Source organism: Nycticebus coucang, chromosome 9, assembly GCF_027406575.1.
Source record: "Nycticebus coucang isolate mNycCou1 chromosome 9, mNycCou1.pri, whole genome shotgun sequence".
NCBI lineage: Eukaryota > Metazoa > Chordata > Mammalia > Primates > Lorisidae > Nycticebus > Nycticebus coucang.
This window is the reverse complement of record NC_069788.1, coordinates 1655720-1675715: the sequence shown is the minus strand read 5'-3', so window position 1 is coordinate 1675715 and position 19996 is coordinate 1655720. Positions and strand designations below refer to the sequence as shown.

The 19996-nt window shown below is 45.6% G+C and overlaps 3 protein-coding genes across 8 annotated transcripts in view; 2 read left to right on the top strand and 1 right to left on the bottom strand.

Moving 5' to 3' along the window:
• Positions 1–4131: 4131 nt before the first annotated feature.
• Positions 4132–5865, bottom strand: LOC128593756 (small nuclear ribonucleoprotein-associated protein B'-like). Its single transcript, XM_053602091.1, has 3 exons — positions 5389–5865; positions 5034–5220; positions 4132–4271 (listed from the first exon to the last, which is right to left on the bottom strand). The coding sequence occupies exons 1-3, from the start codon at positions 5461–5463 to the stop codon at positions 4165–4167; spliced, it is 369 nt and encodes a 122-aa protein (XP_053458066.1). The 5' UTR covers positions 5464–5865; the 3' UTR covers positions 4132–4164.
• Positions 4265–8893, top strand: RIPPLY2 (ripply transcriptional repressor 2). 2 transcript variants are annotated; one of them, XM_053602093.1, is made up of 4 exons: positions 4265–4564; positions 4917–4968; positions 5208–5272; positions 8620–8893. In XM_053602093.1, the coding sequence occupies exons 1-4, from the start codon at positions 4530–4532 to the stop codon at positions 8765–8767; spliced, it is 300 nt and encodes a 99-aa protein (XP_053458068.1). In that variant the 5' UTR covers positions 4265–4529; the 3' UTR covers positions 8768–8893. The 2 variants fall into 2 exon arrangements, with proteins under 2 accessions (XP_053458068.1, XP_053458069.1); XM_053602094.1 differs by lacking the exon at positions 8620–8893 and adding an exon at positions 5852–5987.
• A 2050-nt stretch (positions 8894–10943) lies between these two features.
• LOC128593754 (cytochrome b5 reductase 4) overlaps positions 10944–19996 on the top strand; it is a 67297-nt gene continuing 58244 nt past the window's right edge. For 3 of the 5 annotated variants that reach the window (XM_053602086.1, XM_053602088.1, XM_053602085.1), the window contains exons 1-2: positions 10945–11159; positions 15019–15172. In XM_053602086.1, coding sequence (XP_053458061.1) covers positions 11085–11159; positions 15019–15172 — 229 coding nt within the window. In that variant the 5' untranslated portion in view covers positions 10945–11084. Of the gene's footprint in view, positions 11160–15018; positions 15173–19996 lie in introns of all 5 variants that reach the window. The other 2 variants (XM_053602090.1, XM_053602089.1) reach the window with 1 other exon arrangement.

The following is a 19996-nucleotide window of genomic DNA, read 5'->3' as shown; positions in this document are numbered from 1 at the left end:
CAGGTGTTCTTTCTTTACTACAAAAAAAAAAAAAACCAAGAACAACAACAAAAACCAAGCACATTGGGCACAAAGGTACGGAGTACAAGGTGAATTTGCAATACTTTGACTTAGTATAATACAAAGCTTGGTGCCCACGCTGTTAGAATGTAGCTTTGTGAAAATAGGGGAGTTTGTCTATTTTGTTCACTGACATATCTCAAGATATTGGACTAGTTCCTGGCACGTAGCTGGTGTTCAGTAAATAGTCTTTGAATAAATACAGTTAAAAATTTTTTTAGTCCTGGGCGGTGCCTGTGGCTCAGTCAGTAAGGAGCCGGCCCCATATACCGAGGGTGGCGGGTTCAAACCCGGACCCGGCTGAACTGCAACCAAAAAAAAAAAAAATAGCCGGGCGTTGTGGCGGGCGCGTGTAGTCCCAGCTACTTGGGAGGCTGAGGCAAGAGAATCGCTTAAGCCCAGGAGTTGGAGGTTGCTGTGAGCTGTATGATGCCATGGCACTCTACCGAGGGCCATAAAGTGAAACTCTGTCTCTACAAAAAAAAAAAAAAAAAATTTTTTTTCGTCCTAATGGATTATTTAGGTTGGTCCACCCCATTGGTACGTTATGAAAAGTGTGTTGTTATGTTATATAAAGTACGTATTTTAAATGCACAAGTGGAAATCGGTATAACATTCTAAAATAAATCTAAACTGTAACATGAACAAGTTATTCCTCAGGTTGTATTATATTATAGTTCTTTATTTCTTTACATTTTCACATTCCAACACAGCTTACTTTACAGGTGTGTGTATCTGTTCTAAAATAATAAATATGACATCCCTGAAAATTGTTCTCTTCTGTTCTCTTCTCCTGGCACAGCTTAAAATTAAAATTTTCCTTCATGTTTCAACTAAGAAATCCCATCTTTGACAGAAATGGTCAACTGTGCAAAAAACAAAAACAAAAAAAAAATAGCATTTTAGTGTTGGCCACACTGGAAACCAGCCTCAAGATCTGTACAGACAGACGGTATAAATGGAATAAGTGTATAGATGATAGGTTTAAGGTCTATTTCCAATGATCCATATTTCTATTTCTCCGTTTACTTAAATTTGATTAAGTATAAACATTGCCATATTTTTATGAGTTGGTTCTCCTCTTTTTCCTAACAGTGATGCATTTTTTCACAATTTTAAGTCAACTGATACTCCCTCATCACCACACTCTATCCCTCCTTCCCCACCCAGATCCAGTTACCTTGTTTAAGCCTCTTTCTTGGGAGTTCCCAGACTGAGATGACTGTCCTCACTGAATCACACACTCCAGCCTCACGAAGAGCCCTCCCCAGGGACACTGATCTCATTCCTTGCTTCCTCCTGGAGGACCAGGAACCATCACACAGCCCTCTCCTCCCAGAAGTCTCTCCTCTCCTCATCTTATAAACATACTTTTGTCTCTTGCACCTAGAAACCACCCCCTGTCACTGACCCAACTCCCCCGCCACATTTTTTCCTATCAACTCAGTTTTCATTTCTTCCCCTCTAGTCTACAGATTAACTTGCTGTGACAAAGCTTCTGTCCTCAAACAGTCAAATGACGTTCTGAAGTCACTTACATCACCTTCTTTGTCAAATCCAGTCGACACGTGTCTTTATTGTATTTGACCTCTTGGTAGCACTGGGCCCTCTCCTGGTCCTGGGACCTCTCCTGCCTGGCTGGAATCCTTTCTCCCAAGTTTCCAGCACACCTGCTCGGCTTACATGCCTTCTGCCTCCTGCACTGCTCCTCCACAGTGCCTTTTTTCTCATATCCCTTCACCTTACAAGCAATCAGATGTTTACCTCCAGGCCTCTGTCCATCCTGTTCTCAGGCTACAAAATTTCCCTGGGAAAACTAATCAGTTCCTATTGTTCTAATTATCACTTCTTGGTGGTAACTACTGCATTTAAGTCTTCAGCCCTAAATTCTCCACTGAACTATGGACGTCATTTCTTTGCTGTCTCCTGGGCACCTTCTCCTCCTCCATGTTCCTAAGCCTTCTAAAGTCTATGAGATCACTTACAGGTTCTTTTCACTGGGGTGACTGTGTTTACATGTAGGAAAGAAGGGGAACTGAGTATTCAGTAGCCAAAAAGGCAGATTCTGTCTCACTTAACATGCTGTTCATTCCTGTTTCTCCTCTGTCCAGGTATAGGGCAGACTAGCACTTCCTTGCTCCTTTAAATTGGGCATGTCTCGTGACTTGTTTTAGCCAGTGAAACATGTATCACTTCTGGGCCAAAGCCTCTGAAAACTGGCACACAAATATTATTATTCCCTTCCTCTTTTTATGACAACTGTCAACATTTCAGAAGTAAGAGGCTCCATCAGCTTGCATCCTCAAGTGAAGATGATGTGGACTAGATCTCCTACCAGCAACAAAAAAAATGCTGTGGACACACAGCATGAGTAACAGATAGTAAAAGACCTTTGCTTTTTTTTAAGTCTGGAGGATTTTGGAGTTATTTACTGCTGTCTATCCCAGCCCATCCTGACCGACTCAAAATCTCAAACCACATTCATTATTTTTTTTCTTGTATACCATTAATGAAATAAAACAGCATAAAAGTGTCTCACCTTCTCTTTATCCTATACTCCTTGTAAACCACCTGCTCACTTAACCAGACTAGAAACTGGGGGGCACATCTGGACTCCACTTTAATGTCAATCTGCATTTTAACATTTAGGTAGTTTAGAAATTCTATTTCCTAAGTATCCTTCGAATCAATCCTCTCATCTCCATTCTTAGTTCTTAGTGTATCTATTTTTATCTCTTGTGTAGACTATTATGGTGACTTTGTGTGTGTGTAAGACACAGTCTCACTCTGTTGCCCTAGGTAGAATGCCGTGGAGTCAGCCCAGCTCACAGCAACCTCAAACTTCTGGGCTAAAGTAACGCTCCTGCCTCAGCCTCCAGGATAGCTAGGACTACAGGAGCCCACTACTAGGCCCTGCTAATTTTTTCTACTTTTAGCAGAGAAGCATCTTGGTCTTGCTCAGGCTGGTCTCCAACTCCTGAACTCAAGGGATCCTCTCACCACAGCCTCTCAAGAGTGCTGGGATTGCAAGTGGGAGCCACTGGGCCCACCTTCACTCAAGGATTTTCTATACAACTTTTAGGAGAAAACTGAGCTCCATTATATCAAACATTTTGGAAAAAAATTATAAGAGCTGCATATCATCTCACCTTTGAAGCATAACACGTTTCATCAAGTGTAGTGGGTCTCAGTAGGTAAGTCAGGGCTGACTCAAAGGAGAGACACAGGGGCAAAAAGACTGACCTACTTGCCTCCTGTTGTGTTTTCAAGATTTTGTTATTATTTTGTACACATCCCTGAAATAGTCGTGTGATTATCACTAGTGATTAAGGACCAAGGCACCACAGAGGTGTAGGTGAGCTAAAGGCGTTGTGGCAGGGTACTGATGACAGGTTGGGGACGTGAGGATCCCGGGCTGCAACCAGCTCATCTGACCAGTCCCTCTCGGCCAGAACAGTCTTTTTTTTTTTTCTTAATTTATTTATTTTTATTAAATCATAGCTGTGTACATTAGTATGATCATGGGGCACCATACACTTGGTTCATAGACCGTTTGACACATTTTCATCACACTAGTTAACATAGCCTTCCTGGCATTTTCTCAGTTATTTTGCTAAGACCTTTACATTCCACATTTACTAGGATTCATATATCCCCTTGTAAGATGCACCGCAGGAACAGTCTTTATAATTCACCTCTCTCGGTGCCAACAATCGTCGCGCCGGCCCCATGTGCCGCGGGTGGGGGGTTCAAACCCAGCCCTGGCCAAACTGCAACAAAAAAATAGCCGGGTGCTATGGCGGGCACCTGTAGTCCCAGCTACTAGGGAGGCTGAGGCAAGAGAATCGCTTAAGCCCAGGAGCTGGAGATTGCTGTGAGCTGTGTGAGGACACGGCACTCTACCAAGGGCCATAAAGTGAGACTCTTGTCTCTAAAAAAAAAAAATTGTCTATTATCTTCAAATAATAGGCAGATGTTTGACTACTTTATCAGAGCCTTAAACCCAACATTCTTCTCTGAAAGAGTCCATTCATTCGTCCATGTTTTTTTTTTTTTTTTTTCAGTTGTTCCAGAATGAGGAATTAAGGCCATTCCTCCTGGGCTTCAGGCCTCCTCCCAGCTCTGAGCACACAGGGCGCACAGTCGGCTGCCTTCGCCAAGACCCCAGCCGCGAGACTCTGCCAGTCCAGCCGGCACCCGACCACTTGGCCCTTTTGCAAAAATACACAAACGTGTGGAATCTCTTAATTTTATTCCCTTCTCGCCTTTTCACCTGGAGATTGGCTGCTCGGGCGAATGTTGTTTTTCGCCGCAGCCATGTGTCCAGGGGCGATTAACACTCACTTGACAAAAGCCCTTCCCGGGCCTTTTGGGGACCGCACGCGCCCGCCCCGGGCTGGCGGGGAGGGAGGAGGCCGCGCTGACCGCATAAAGCCCGCGGACCGCGGCCGGAGTCAGCACTGCCCGCCATGCAGAGCGCGGAGGCCCGTGGGGCGGGCCCGGGGTAGGCTCCGTCCGCGTCCCCCCGCGTGTCCCTCGTGCGCTCCGGACCCCGCGACCCCCCGCGTCCCCGGTGCGCTCCCAGCCCTGCGTCCCCGAGGGTCCCCCGTGTCCTGCCGGATCTCTCCTCGTCCTCCGTGTCCTGCCGGCCCTGCGTCTCCCCGCGTCTCCCCGCGTCCTCCCGGCCCGGGTTCCCCAGAATCTGCCCTCTGCCCCCGGCCTCCCGGCGCCCCCCGCGCCCCCGCCCACCCCGTGTCTTCCCTCGGCTTCCGCCCCCGCGGTGGTGTCCGCGCGGGCTGGGTGGACACCCCTGTCCGGCTCACGTCCCCTCCGCGCCCCCCTGTGCCCTCCCGCAGGCCCGCAGGCTTCTGGAGACCCTGGGTGGACACCCGCGGCGGGACGCAGGCGGTGAGTGAGCCCGCCGGGCGCAATGACAGCCAACGTCCTGCCCCCACCTCGGCCCGCCCACTTGCGGTCCCCACGGTGCCGACGCGGCGGGAGTGTCCCGGGGGTGACTGGGCCGCGCGGGTTCCGGCGAGAGCGAGGCCCTGGGGTCGCGTTGGCCGCGGGCGCGCGAGCGCTGGGACCTGCGCGGCTCCACCTTCCAGAAGGCGGGTGGTGACTGGGCTCGGCTCCCTTCTCCCCAGATGCCGGATGGCCCTGCAGTGACCGAAGGCTCGGGAAAGCTCGCCCAGGCTGGACACCCGGTCAGGTGAGCGCTGCGCCCTCCCCCCCCACTCCCCAAGTCCAGGGCCCCAGGGCATGGCACGGCCGGATCAGCAGGTCCCGCGGGTCCTCTCTCTGGACAAATCTTCAAGGTGACTTTACCTTTCCACTCTCCGGCCCACTCCTCCTGGATCTGAGAAACGTGGGAGCTCCAGCTTTGACGGGAGGGGGCTGCATGTTCCCAGCAGGTCCTCAGGAAACGCGGAAGGCGCGCCGGGGAGAGGGGGCGCCGAGGCGCAGTGAAAACTGTAGCGGGTTGCGCCTGCAAAACAGTTTTGCTTTTTTTTTTTTTAATCCTAGGGGCCAAATGAGATGGACTTCAGATGGGGCAGAGTGTGTATGTTGTTATTCCCTTGCAAAATATGAGGTAGGGAGGGTTTAACAGCGACAGTTTTACAGCAAATCAAGCTTGATAAGTAAGAGAAAAATGGAAATATAATGAAAATCCTAAAGATTGCTGAGGATACTCATAGACGGTGTCGAAAGTTCTTTAAGATTACAGCGAGGGGGCTAATTTATTGTTCCAGCCACAGGAAATACCAGCTTTTTGTAAAATTCTTTGTAGCTTTCATTCAGGTAGCAGGTTAATAATTCTGCGTTTTTCCTGCTTCCGAGAGCGGTTAAATGAAGAGAGCTGTAGGGTTTGTGGAGCGTGTGTTGTTTCTAAATGGCGCACTTTAGCCAACACCTGCTGATTAACCTACTCCCGGTACCGCCACTGGTGTGCCCGGAAACCACCGCAGCGCGCGGCAGGCGCGGGCAGGACCTTGTTCCGGTCAGTTTCACAGTATGGACATAACGGACGGGAAGTGCCTACGGTCAGGGGTAGAGGGAAGGGTCAGGGAGTGTGTCTCACAGGCCGTGGTTACCCGGCTGAGTCTTGAAGTTAGCTGGATGGATGGGAGGGGGGGAGGGGGGGCGAAGAAACAAGGAAGGAAAAGAGACGAAGGATCATGAACAGTGTGGGAGCTCCAAGGAACTAGAATTCAGGTGTGTGAAGCTGTGGTCATGCCTGGAGGATCGTTGAGATTTATCTTGATCCAGTAGGTGGTGTTGGGAACCCATAGGCTTTTTTCTGTAGGTGGTATTGAGGGTTACTCAAGTGGTGTGATCAGATTTTTGTTTTAGAAAAATCACTAAGGAGGGCGGCGCCTGTGGCTCAGTCGGTAAGGCGCCGGCCCCATATACGGAGGGTGGCAGGTTCAAACCCGGCCCCTGCTGAACTGCAACCAAAAAATAGCCGGGCGTTGCGGCGGGCGCCTGTAGTCCCATCTGCTCTGCTCGGGAGGCTGAGGCAAGAGAATTGCTTAAGCCCAGGAGTTGGAGGTTGCTGTGAGCTGTGTGAGGCCACGGCACTCTACCGAGGGCCATAAAGTGAGACTCTGTCTCTACAAAAAAAAAAAGAAAAAAGAAAAATCACTAAGGAAATGTTATATAGTCTTAGAATAATACTAAAAGTGAAGTTGGAAGCTTTGCAGTTGTCAGGTTAAGAAATGATGAAGTCATTCTAAGACCTTGGAAGTGGTATGGGACTGGGTGAATTTGGGGAATAACTTAGGTCACATGATGGAGTAGGCTGCATAATGCATTGGCTATGGGAGAGGAAGAAGAGGGGACAGGCCAGAATGGCTCCCTGTGTCGGCGTCTGGTGACCACCTGAATGCTGTACAAACAGAATTGAATTTAGGGCTTAAAACAGATCTGTGGAGCAAGATAATGAGGCCAATTCCCCATTTATCACATTTAGCATGCCTGTAGGCATCCAAATAGAAATATCCAGTAGAGATTTTCATGCTTAAGTCAGAGGCCCAGAGGCAAGACCTTAAGTGGAAATACAGACTTGGGAGCCTGTGGAAAGAAGCATTGGGAAAATCACAACAGTGGGTCAGGGCATCATCCTGAGGGGTTGCGGGTGGTGTGGAGGGGAAAGCTGAACATTTCAATGAAGCCCTGGGTGCAGGCTAACATCTAACCTGTACACAAAGAAAGAGAAGTCTGCAAAGGAGTCTGAGAAGAATCAGAATAGGGGGTAATTCAGGAGAGTATGGAGTGCTGCTCATTGGTCCAATTTGGGACAGACTGATGACTTGTTTACTCTATGCATCCTTTGGGTTTGGTAGTTCCAGTTACACGTTAGAAAATAAATTTTTGCCTATGTAAGCAGTTCCTTTCTTTTCTAGACTGCTGTAACAGTTTAGTTGTGCTTCTCTTAAGTTTATTTTATGAATTTCTATCTTGATTTTCTTTTTCTACTTTGTTTTCTTTTTAGTTAATTTCTTGAGGATAGGAATCATGATTTAGTTATCTTTGAATTATGAATTATGTTGGTATTATTGAATGACTAATTGATACTAGTTTAAACATCAAAATTAGACACCATTTTTTCTGATTTTTCTGGAAACATTATAAGCTCCATTGCCTGTTTTTCTGTCTTTTAAGACAGAATATGCTGAACATAATGCACTCTTTCTGTAGTCAGAACATCTCTGTTATACAGACACATTAAAATGACTGCACTGTAGTTGGTGATTCGGCCTCCTCTAGCTGTGTTTTTCTTGGATGAAAAATAACAGAAGACTAGATGGCAAGATTAATAATTGTCAGGTTTTTAAAATTCTAAGATAATCATCCTTACATGCAAATTATTTGTGTAAAACCTATGTCATTTCTTGGTATCTCATGTGGTGTTCTTAAATTTAGTTGAACAGAGGTAGAGAAGGGACATGAGATCAAAGTCAGGGTCAGAAGTCTTTTTATGCCTCAGGTTGTGAATGTATAGACAGACAAAATTTTTTTTGGAATTTTCTAAATGTACAATGGCTACATCTATAACTAACAGCTAACCTGTAAGTTTTAAGCAAGATAATAGGTGGCTTTCACCTTTGTGTAAGGTGCATAATATTTTGTCATTTGTATAATGTTTGGCCAGCATCACAATTTTTAGTAAGTGGTAAAATTCACTTTTTTAGAGGATTTTGGAAACTAGAAGACAAATCTTCTGAATATTGCGAGAATAAATATATCCATAATGCTAAAGTAAGATAAACATTGATCTTATACTTACACAGGACTTAAGTGTGATGTTTCTTTGATTCAATTTAAAGCTTGGGTAAGGATTTAAAATAATCAACCTGTTATTGATACTTTGGCAAGTAGACTTCATGAAAACTGCAATACTTAGATTTTTAAGTTCTGTATCTCAAGGCTGTATCTAAATGCGTAAACTGATTGTTAAACATAGGGAGCTCTTGAAATTGGACCATTTCCTGAGTGTAAGGATTCTGAATGTAAACAAACAAACAAACCCCATGTTATGTTGTCTGCTTCTTTCAGACTATTTTGGCCAAAATCAAAGTGTTATGATTACTTGTATCAGGAAGCAGAAGCTCTTCTGAAAAATTTTCCAATTCAAGCTACAATTTCATTTTATGAAGATTCTGATAGTGAAGACGAAATTGAGGACCTGACCTGTGAAAATTAATCTGATTAATAACTTTTGAAGACATTCAAAGTTTGTAGAATTTAAATTTAGTGTATAAATGTATCATAATCCTTTTAAAGTAATTTATTTGTATATAAATTATTAATAAAATGAAATATTTTGTAATTAATATAGTAGTTTGGCCTTTTTTTATACCTACACTAGAACTAAACATTAGAATTTAAAATAGGTGCCATTTACAAATGTCTTTGTTATTTGGAAATTACAAGGGATGAGTTTGCTCTTTTCATTAAATTAAAAATTAATCTTTAGTTATATTTAAAACTTATTTAATATTTAAAATTTAAAATATTTAATTTTTAACACTGAATCTTACATGTCTTCTCAATTGGATGTTGTAGTTATAAATTAATATTCTTATTAGATAATGAAGAAAATAACCTTAGGTTACCAATCACCCATTTATTATTATGGGTTTGCTAGCAGATGGTGAAAAACCCATTAAAACATTATCTATAATTGAGAAAGGGAATCAGTCTTAGAGCTCTCAAATTTTAGTAGTTTTAAATAAATGAGTAAAGTAACTCTCACTTTAATATTCCTCTTCTGTCCTTAAATCCAGTATAAAATAGCATGGATATTTAATCCTTACTGTACTACTTTAAGGGATCGCTGAAATTAAAACAAAATATTTAAATAAAACAATATGTTGATTGTTTACATACATTTTTAAAAAGTGGAACTTAAAGAGAAGAATTTGATAGTATTTTCCATTTCTGTACAAAGGGGAGCTAAGAAATTTTTCAGATATGGAATATATTTCAACATTACTCATTTTTCTTTGCTCTTATTTCCTATTCTACATATTCTCATGTAAAGTTTTTTCATAAGAAGTGAAATTAATGATTCGTTTTTCTTATGTAGATGCAAAATAATACATTACCACTTAATGGTAGAAAACAGGAACAGTTTGCAATTTCAAGATGATATAGTAAACTATGAGCAGACATTTCTTTTAGCTCAAATACAATCATCTCACAATTTTAATTTGCAAATAAAAATATTCCTACATTATTCTAGAATGATAATGGGTATAGGTGAAGGTCAGAGGTGATTATCTGGCTGGAAATGCCTCCTACTTGAATGGCTACATATATTCACACACCTTTTCTTCTAACATAAAAGATACTAAAACCAACTTTGCTTTGTAGACACTTTAAGACAAGGCAATGAAGTAGAGAAAGTTAAAACCATGCCAATGTATTGAGTTAGGAAAAGTTAGAAATGAAAGGCCGTTGGGGGGATTATTTAGAGCTGTTTTTTCTCCTGAAAACGTTCTCCCTTCATCAGAGTCTACTCTTGGGATCTGTGCATTCCCCAAGGGACATGTGAAGAAATTCCAGCAGTCTGGACCTTGAACATTGCTGGCTGGTATTTACCTGCATGGTCTGTCCTTACCTGATTAACATGTTGAAATAGTACAGAGGGCCAACGACATTTGAGGGACCACTATTAACCAGACACTGTACTGTGCATTTTACGTACTACTTTTTAATCCTAACTAAAGCCTAAGCCCACTGTGCAGATAAGAGAAAATGAGACTTTGAGATACCAAAGCAACAAGCTCCGTCCCTCTGCCCCAGCGGGTAGGGGTGGGCTGCGTCAGGGCGTACTCCCTGTTTCCCAGGGAGAGAGGTCACACGCGGAGGAGGAATGTGTGAGGGTGAGTAGGACAGAAGGAAGCTTTTCTAACTCCCTTAGGAAGGGGACTTTGCTAAACGGAGCCTTTTACTCAGTTGTCAGTAATCAGCCAGGGGCTTAAAGGCGGCTATTGGCCTCTGATAGCCTCGTTCTCAATCGCGAGCAGCTCTTTCTGTACGGCCTGGGCTTTGCAGGAGAGCGTTTCTGAGAAACCAGAATGCTTTAACAGTGTTGCTTTATTCCATACGTCCAGTAGTGTAATGGCGCTGCTTAGCAAGGCACAGACGCTGGCGTTCTTGGTCAACAGACTGCAGAAACGCATTGTCGGCCGTGGTCAGCACCAGGGCTCCGTGAACAGCTTCGCTCTTGATCCTGCCGCCCTATAGTCACTACGCTGGGTGCGGAAGCGCGGCCTACTGCGCACGCGCATCTCCCTCGTCCCGCCCCCGCCGGCGCGCGCAGCGTCCTTATTGGCTCCTCGCAGCGCCTATTGGCTCCGCCCCCGCGGCGCGCTGCGTCAGGGCGCACCTCCCCCGCGGCGACCCCGGAAGTGGGTCGGGGGCTCGGCCTCTGCCGGCCCCGGAGCGGGAGCGGGAGGTGCTGGTGAGAGAGGGGTCCGGGGCGACCCTGGGCAGGGCCTGCCGGGGGGTTCAGGATGCTGAACGCCCCTTCCCAGTCCTTCCCGGCCCCCGGCTCGCAGCAGCGCGTCGCCTCCGGGGGCCGCAGCAAGGTAAGCGGAGTCCCGCCGGGCTCGCCGCGCCCGCCCGCGCTCTCTGGCCGTCGGGTCGTCCTGCCCTCGTGGGCCGCCTCTTCCCGACCCCGCGCTGACTGGTCCACGAGCTCGGCGACCCTCCCCGCTCCTCGTACTCGCCCCGATTCCCGCCGCTGTGCCCTGCTCTGCGGGTCTGTCAGCGTCTCCCCCAGCTCCGGCCCTCGGGTTAAACTCCGGTCCGTGTGCCCGGCCTCGCCTCGGTGTCAGCGCCCCCTGCCCCCGTCCTTGCGGCCTTTGTTCTTCGCTGTCCCGAGGCGCCGTGAGTGACGGGGGCTTCCTCGCGGGAAAGGCTCTGCAGCGGCGACGGTGACCGCCGAGCGAGCGAGGGGATGAGGGGATTTCGCAGCTGGGGCGGGGCGGGGTCGGAGGAGGTCTGAGGGTTTCATCACCGCCTTTCCTGCTCGTTTCCCCTGCTGACTTTGAAGCTGATGTAAAACTCCTTTTGACTTATTGTTGAGCACAGTTACTGTTAGCAACAGGTGGAATGCTGTAAAGAATGCGTTTTATGTTTGCGAAATTTAATAAAAACCGCGTCTTGTGTTCACTGCAGCGTGAGTGTTGCTTGCTTCCGTTGTTACTAGCTAGTTCCTCATTCTGTGACCACATCTTCATGTTTTGTTTTGGAGACTTGCCCTTCCTTGGGCCACCCTTTCTTTATTTGGGACCTTCACTAACTTTCTTATTTTTCTCTACTTAAACCCGGAGTTCTGAGCCTAGATAAGAATATGGGTTCAGGAATCTGTAGCTTTCGTTAGCTTTCCAGAGGTCTGTAACCTCAAATGTGATAACCATGGCTGAGATTTATTAAGTCCTACCGAGAAGCATGTACACTCTTAGTACTTTACATGGATTGACTCATTTAATCGTCACACTGATCCTGTGAAGGGGATGCTTTTATTAAATTTATTTCACAGAAAAGGAAACTGGTTAGGAAGTGTGGCTTTAGATCATATAGGCTTCTTGCAGTGTGGTTCTGTTGTGAAATTTCGTTTATTAATAGGTTTATCTTTCAGCCATCCAGTTGTGTGTCTTCTCTCTGCTACTTGACATGGTTCTTTAAGCTACATACCTTACTGAGTAGTGTAGCCTCTCGAGAGAGAGAATCTCTGAATCTTCTCCTTTAACATGAACACCTGTGTTCTCAGCATCCATTTAAAGGCAAAAATAGAGAGGCAAAGACAAAAAGTCACACAGATGGTGATGGCAAAGGTGAGTCTTTGGGTACAAAAAGACAACGAAATAAGGTTATTGTGCAAATTCAAAGGAAGATTCAGACATCATTCTTTTATATTTCCTGTTCTTTGTGAAACAAGGTAATTTTGAACATGTTAGAAACTGAGCCAAGATTGGGTGAAGTGGGTAGAGGTGGAGAAAATGGAACCTGGTTGGGAGATGGTTTATTATATAGCCGGTCCTTGAATAAGGTTTTGTTCTAATGTTGATAAGGAGAAAAGTCAGTTGCCAGCAGGGTCCACTGTCTGTGGAGTTTGTGCCTTTGCATGGGTTTTCCCGGGGTACTTCAGTTTCTTCCCATGTCCCTAAGATGTGCACATTAGGTTAACTAGTGTGTCCCAGTGACACCAGTCTGAGTGAGAGCATGTGTGCACTCTGTGACAGAATGGCATCCTGTCCTGGGTGGGTTCCTGCCGTGTGCTCTGAGCTAGGGGGATGGGCTCCAGCCACCCATGACCCTGCACTGGATAAATTGGGTAAATAATTGTGTTGTTCTCATTAATGTTTAAGGTATGCGTAGCTCACATTTACTTCAGTGCTTAACGTTAGAAGCATTTTGGTCTTTATTTAGCATTTGGTGATGTTTTGTGACCAGATAGGAATTTAATTCTTGTCCTAGTAGCTGGCCTGCAGTGAAATCAGCTCACTTAAAGACTTACTTTCTAAGAAGCTATGGACTGCACTGTGTGGGGGTTATTCTCATTGTTCAAAAGCAGAGACTGAAGTGAAAAAGACCCAGGTTCTTTTCCCAAATCTCCCACTAATCTCTTTGAGTCTGTCTCTTCACCTGATAGTGGTGCTAAGTCTACAGTGTTGTCATAGGATTCAGTGAGATAATGTTTCTCTTATCTCACCTTGGAAGCTTGGCAAACTCTCAGAGACGAACCTCACTGATTTGTATGCGCTGGTCTGTGATAGCTATTACTATTTCTACTAACACTAGTTAAGTATTCATTGAGAATCTACCACTACAGAGGAAGTGGTCTCTGATTTCAAGGATTTCAGTGTCCTAGGCTGCATGCTCAGTTATAATGTCGTAAGTACTACAACTATGGCCACGAAGCAGTTGAGGTGAAAAGCCTTCCCCAGGAAATAATGGGAGTTAGAGGGGAAGTTGATCCAGGCAGAGGGAGCAGCCCTGAGATTGCTTGAATTCACTTTCTATTTGGTTAGAGCATATAACGAAGGCACAAAAGTGACTGTGCGGGGAGGGGGAACCCGTGAAGCAAACTGACCAGAGTGTGACCCCCGTGGCACACCGCTAGGAGGCGTGAAGTCAGGATCACACTGCTGTGACTTGGGGAGCCACTGGGGGAGGGAGGCCATAGTTGCTTTGTGTTTACAGAAATCCTATGAGCTGTTCTGTGGCTCAGGTCTGATTCTGTTTTGGTTTGGGGGGATCATTTTCTCACACTTCACTTCACTGGGACCAGAGTCCTGGTTTTGGTGATGGTCAGAATGGATGTTGTAGATGGGTAGGATGGGTAAGACTGAAAAGGAAACAGGCCTGGGGACTTGGTTACCTTGGGGGTAAATGGTGGATAAAATAAGCGTGACTCAGGCGAGTGCGATGTACAAGTGTTGGTGAGTGTGCCTGCTTCTCCATTGAACATGCTTCTGAGACTGTGTCACAGACGAGTTAGACCAGTGTAGACAGTTCCATAGAAATGTCTTGAAAATTTTCCACTAGTTTGTCTTGAGTAGTTAAAATTCCAATAATACCTTTTCTCTAAAAGCCTTGAAACCAAACAAAATAAAACCTTCACCTATTAAATTCTCTAGGCAGGGATTGGTGAACTTTCTGCAAAGGGACAGAGTAAATATTTTAGACTGTCAACTCTTCGTAAGGTTTCAGGTTCTTTACTACCACTTATGGAAACAATTCTTAGCTCATGGGCTATATGTGGGTAGTTATGAAAGTTTTCAGATACACATAAATCAGAAAACATAAAATATGCGCAGATGGAAACAAATGAATCCCTCCCAGCAACACGATAAGCTGAGCAAGTTGAAACTTGCACGGGTGATGGGTGAGTCAGAGAGGACGCTGCCGACTGTTTCTCGGAAGTGAAATAATGGACCATAACAGTCTGTCTCAAAACTTTCCTAATGACCTACTAAAAGGTATCCCAATAAAGCACAACAACCATTTACATAGCATTTATACTGTGTTAGGTATTACAGGTAATCTAGAGGTGATTTAAAGTATACGGGATGATATACATAGGCTCTATGCAAATACTGTGCCTTTTTATGTCAGGGACTTGGGCATCTATAGATCTTGGTGTTCTGAGGGGTGACTGCTGTGACAGCATCGTGATAAAAATCTGTGTGACGGAATTTCTAAGCCCAATCTTGCAGCCCAGGTATTTTAAATATTATTCTATTTATAATTCAGATACAGCAAAGGCAATTTTGACAGCCTTCTAAAGCTGTAAGAGGATTTGCAGAATTATTAAATTTGAATTTTATTATCTTTTCAATGGGATTCAGAGTAATGAAGTAGCCTGAGGACAAGAGCAGCACAGAGAAGGGGAAGCAGCCGACTCGCAAAAGCCAAATCCCGTTCTCCCTTCTTTCCTAGGTACCTTTGAAACAGGGCAGAAGCCTTATGGATTGGATCCGACTGACCAAGAGTGGAAAGGATTTAACAGGACTAAAAGGCAGGTTAATAGAAGTAACTGAAGAAGAACTTAAAAAGCACAGCAGGAAAGATGACTGTTGGATCTGCATAAGAGGTAGGTAGTTTTCACAAAATACTCTGAAAGATTTTGCCTGGGCCTCCCAGTCACAATGCTAAGTAACCCCATCGTCATGGTGTTTGGTGATGTGATTCATAATTAGGTAACAGAAACAGGCCTTGGATAAGACATTGAATAATTCTGATGTTGAATAGTACTTCTTCCTTTAGTAACCGCTGCGTTCTGATACAGGAAGGGGAGAACTTCTGAAATGAAAAGATTTTTCTAGTATCTTTTCTAGCATTGCCTTTGAAGGAATCAAGTGTTTGCCAGGTAATGTAGTGCCGTAGAATTACTTGGTAATGCCCAGGTTATGTAGAGGAACTTTCTACCTCAGAGTGTGGCGACAGAATTCTGTTAACAATAAGTGTCTGATAAAGTGACCCTGGAGGTCCTGTGTTAAGGCTGCATGCTCAGTTCTCACAGTGGTTTCTTGTTAGGTGACGTATGTCTCTTAGCAGTATTAGTTACCTGACTTTTTTGAGCTTATAGTAAATAAACTTCAATTAGAAATTAGTGTGTTGGCTCGGCACCTGTGACTCAAGCGGCTAAGGCACCCGCCACATACACCTGAGCTGGCCGGTTTGAATCCAGCCTGGGCCCACCAAACAACAATGACGGCTGCAACCAAAAAATAGCCAGGCGTGGCGGAGAGGGAGGCAGAGGCAGGAGAATCGCTTGAGCCCCTAACCTTGAGTTAGAAGTTGCTGTGAGCTGTGATGCCATTGCACTCTACCCAGAGCGACAGCTTGAGGCTCTGTCTCAAAAAAAAGGAAAAAAAAAGAAAAAGAAATTAGTGTGTTGGAGGAGGTGAGCAGAAAGACAGGAGGGTGGCTGCTAAGGGAGGCCTCACAGTGGCCAGCGACACAGCCTGGAGTAGGGCAGCCGTTACAATGGCAGTTGTGAAGCTGTGACTGAGCCCTGAGTGATGCCCTGAGTGATCTGTGTGTGGCCAGGCCTGTCTTGAAGGGGTAAGTATTGTTTTTGCTCTTGCCACAGTTGTGATTTCTCATTGTGTGATTTTGGCTTATTGTCAGTGATCCTGATTACATTATAACCTGTGTTGGGACAGGGACCCTGTCAGTCTTTCTTACAACTCTGTCCTTGGTGCCTGGCACACATAGACCCTGGATATGTGTTTAATCCATGTGACATTTGTCTATAAGAAGTTTGGTAACTTGAAGAGATCGGTGGTCCTCACGGTGGATTAGTGATGTGATCCACAGAGACCAGAAATGGTGTGTTAGTTTCCTGAGGATGGTAATGAAGTGCCACTGACCGGTGGTGAAACAACACAAGTGCTTTCATGACTCTAAAGGCTACAAGCCTGGGACCAAGGTGCTAGGAGGGCTGTTTCCCTCCAAGGAAGAATCTTCCGGGCCTGCTGCCCAGCTTCTGTGGTTTGTGGGTGTCCTGGGAGGCCCTTGGCTTGCAGAACGTACACCAGTGTCTGCCCTTCTGATCCAGTGGTCCTGTTGCTGTGGACGTGCGTCATGTTGGGTCAGGGCCTCCCGCTCTCAGCTCCCTGGAGTTCTGCAGGGACAGAGAAATGTGGGCAGTACCAAGAACCTGGGATGAGGATTTTTGCCAGGTGTAAAAAGCTTCTTTTGCCTTTTTATAGGTTTGCCTTTTTCAGGAGACAGTTTTTCTTTTTGGTTGGTTGGCTGGTTTGAAGACCCTCCTTTTCATCCCCTCGTGCTGTCTGCCTTTTACTAGGTGCAAGGACCTGGTGCAAAATGACCTCCCCACCAAGCCTGAATGTTTTTGGGTGAAGTCACTTCACTTTGGTGAAATTTCCCAAGAACATCTCTGCTGGCCCGGGCTGCAGCAGGCCTGCGTTCTGCCTCTGCGGCAGGAAGCCACTTCTGTAGAAACATGATTACAGGAAACCATCATGTCCTAGTGAAGTTAGAGGACATGAAGTTAGAAATAAATGAGGCATCTTTAGAATACAGTTGTATGTTATTATTCATTTGATGTATTGGTGGGGTGAAAGGATTGGGTCATTGGGTCACTGTGTTTGAAAAGTAACAGGTTGAGTGTCCCTTATTGAACTACTCGGGATCAGAAGTGCTTGGCTTTCAGACTTTTTCAGATCTTGTAATATATCTTTAATGGGTGACCTTCCCAAACCTGAAAGTCCAGAACCCACAATGTCTCAGTGAGTGTTTTCTTTGTGTCACATTGGTGCTCAAGAGGTTCATACTTTAAACCATGTTGATAAATGGTTGCTAGGCAGCAGGCTGAGTGATGTCAGATGGAAGGGAGGGAGTTGGAGCCGGCAGGTCTGGGGCGCTGTTGTTAGGGACACAAGCTGGGGAAGGGGGACTGCATTTCAGCCCCTTCCATGAGGACGCACAGCCTGGTGGGGAGAGCCTAGGCCAAGGTGCAGACACAGAAGAGCTGGGGGCGCTCTGGAGCTCAGGTCACCCTGGAGAGTAAGGACGAAGGCTGGATTGTGGGGGAGCTTGAGATCCATACTGTTCCCCTGGAAGGCAGTGGGGTGTGGAAAGAATTGGAGTGCGGAGTTCACAGCGTGCCTGGGAAAGGTGCAGGAAACTGAGGTGGGGCGAGGTTCACGTGCATTCAGGTGGGAATGGGTGAGCCGAGTGTTGGCAGAGGCCGTGGGAAGTAGGATGCATGTGAGGAAAACTGATTACCGGTAACTCCTAACACAATCCCAAATGAGACTAAAATAAAATACATGACTGAGTATAATTGTCTGTTTTTCATACCTGTTCTAAGTTAAAATATTAATATATTGCTGTCTCCTCTGCCTCAGCAGCTGCCCACTGCCTTTTCCTCCTATTAAACTGATAGTTTTACTGGGGGAATGTATGCCCCCTTTAGCCTCTAAGGTCCAAGATCATGTTTGGACTCAAGGTTTAGTCAGAACCACAGGGAAGCATGCTCTCAACGTGTTGGGTTTTTTTCCTTTTTAAGTATTAAATTCTTCATTTTCCAATAATCGCCCCATTTTCAGATCAGGTCTGAATTCAGCTGATCAGAATGAGGGAAACACAGTGAATCTCTTCAAGAAATCTTAGAAAATGTACAACGAACATGGTGTGGGGTTTTTATGACTAATATTGGAGCCTGCTTTTCTTTCTGGGTGTGCGGCAGCATTTCTGTTTCAGGTCCAGGAGTGCTGAGCTGGTCATGTACCTAAAGATGAGGGTGGGAGTAGCAGGGTGCTCCTTGGGTGGCTGGGTGCAGGCTATAAAATGGACAAGCTGTGGAATGCAGGCGTTGGTCTGCTGTGATCTCTAAGACAGGTGTATGGTGTTCCTGATTTGTTCATTTAATGTTCACTGCTGTAAAGCAGGTGCTCCCTGTAATGGAGAAGGAGTTTATTGGAAGGTTGAAGGGAATATGTTGGGGAAGTGGATATTGGTTTTTAAACTTTTGTTGAATTCACCATTAACTCATGCATTTGTAAATTTCTGCCTTATATGCTGTTTCTCCCTTTTTCAAGAATTAAGGATGACTTACAGACACATGAAGCTCTGAGCAGACGTCTGCATCGCTCATCCCGAGAGCTCTGAGGGCCCCGGTCAGACTGCCTCCCTGTGGGTGATGGGTCTGATTGCAGGAAGCAGTGAGCGCCGACTCCCACAGTCCCCACTTGGCAGCACATCTCTGTGAGGGGGAGGGGACTGTGGCCTGATAACAGTAAAACATTTGAGTAAATAAATGGTTGATTACAGTCAAAGGACTGGCGTCTGTTGCTGGTGTCTCCAAATGGGACTTAATGGATTTCATTTATAGTTTAGAAATGCACACACTTTGATTTTTTTGTAATGCTTATTGGCATATACTAGAAAACTACAGATGGGCTTGAGGCCACTGAAGAAGTGACTTTTAGGGCAGCACCTATGGCTCAAAGGAGTAGGGCGCCGGCCCCATATGCCAGAGGTGATGGGTTCAAACCTGGCCCCAGCCAAAAACTGCAAAAAAAAAGAAAAGAAAAAAAAAGTGACTTTTAATGGGTCTGTATTTTTCAAGTTTCATAACTATTTTTAAAAACTTGGCAAATTGATTACAAGTAGTGTTCAGTCTGGTTATATCTGTGTTACAATGTTTTAGATTTTTTTGGTTTATTTATAGCAAATCTTTTCAAATTTACTCAGAATAGTAGTATCGGGGGGCTATGTGGACCCTACTCCAGGTAGGCTTTCTCGGGGTGCCACTAGCACATGGCCCCCAGAACCTGACAGCACCACGACTGGGCAGCACAGGAGGAGAAAACCCAGTGGCAGCAGCAGAGCTGGTAGGAAGAGAGGGTCTCAGGCAGCCGTGGCGGTTTAACAGAAACATCTGATTTTTAGGCAGGTAGAACCACTGAAGTGTGTAAGCAGACAGAACATGCCTGAGAGGCAGGTGGGTCTCCTCCTCACCAGTGAGGGGGGCCCCTCGCAGACCTTTCCCTGGCATTTGTTCCCCAGTTCCCAGCTTTGCTCCGCCTGCTTCTAATGTCCGTGTATTTCTGTCACTTAGTGTCTTGACTAAGCTGACTCCATAGTATTCTGAACGGACTTCTTTGGAAAGTCTCCAAGATGCTAATAGGGCATCAGTTAATCATGGGGTGCTGACCAGCTGCTTCTTTAAGCAGTTCTCCCTGGGCAGTCCTTCTGTAGGGGTCTTAGGAGTTGAGCAGTGTGAATTTCAAGGATTTCCGCCCCTGCCATCCTGGCTAGTTCTGCTTCTGCAGTAGCCCAGAACAGTCTGTCTCCCACCTGCTCGTCTCTCAGCTGAGGAGCTGTCTCCTTGGCCTCAGCAGCTGCCCACTTTTCTTTTCCTTCTTACCCTGTTTCTGCCGGT

What these genes read in the sequence shown, in the direction of transcription:
- RIPPLY2 (XM_053602093.1), top strand. Translation starts at nt 4,530, where the DNA reads ATGCAGAGCGCGGAGGCCCGTGGGGCGGGCCCGGG. An exon ending in GCCCGTGGGGCGGGCCCGGG is followed by an intron (nt 4,565 to 4,916) that starts GTAGGCTCCGTC and finishes GCCCTCCCGCAG; the next exon opens with GCCCGCAGGCTTCTGGAGAC. An exon ending in CAGGCTGGACACCCGGTCAG is followed by an intron (nt 5,273 to 8,619) that starts GTGAGCGCTGCG and finishes TGCTTCTTTCAG; the next exon opens with ACTATTTTGGCCAAAATCAA.
- LOC128593756 (XM_053602091.1), bottom strand. Translation starts at nt 5,463, where the DNA reads ATGCAGCCCCCTCCCGTCAAAGCTGGAGCTCCCACGTTTCTCAGATCC. An exon ending in GTGGGCCGGAGAGTGGAAAG is followed by an intron (nt 5,221 to 5,388) that starts GTAAAGTCACCT and finishes CGGTCACTGCAG; the next exon opens with GGCCATCCGGCATCTGGGGA. An exon ending in GCGTCGGCACCGTGGGGACC is followed by an intron (nt 4,272 to 5,033) that starts GCAAGTGGGCGG and finishes TTTTTGCAAAAG; the next exon opens with GGCCAAGTGGTCGGGTGCCG.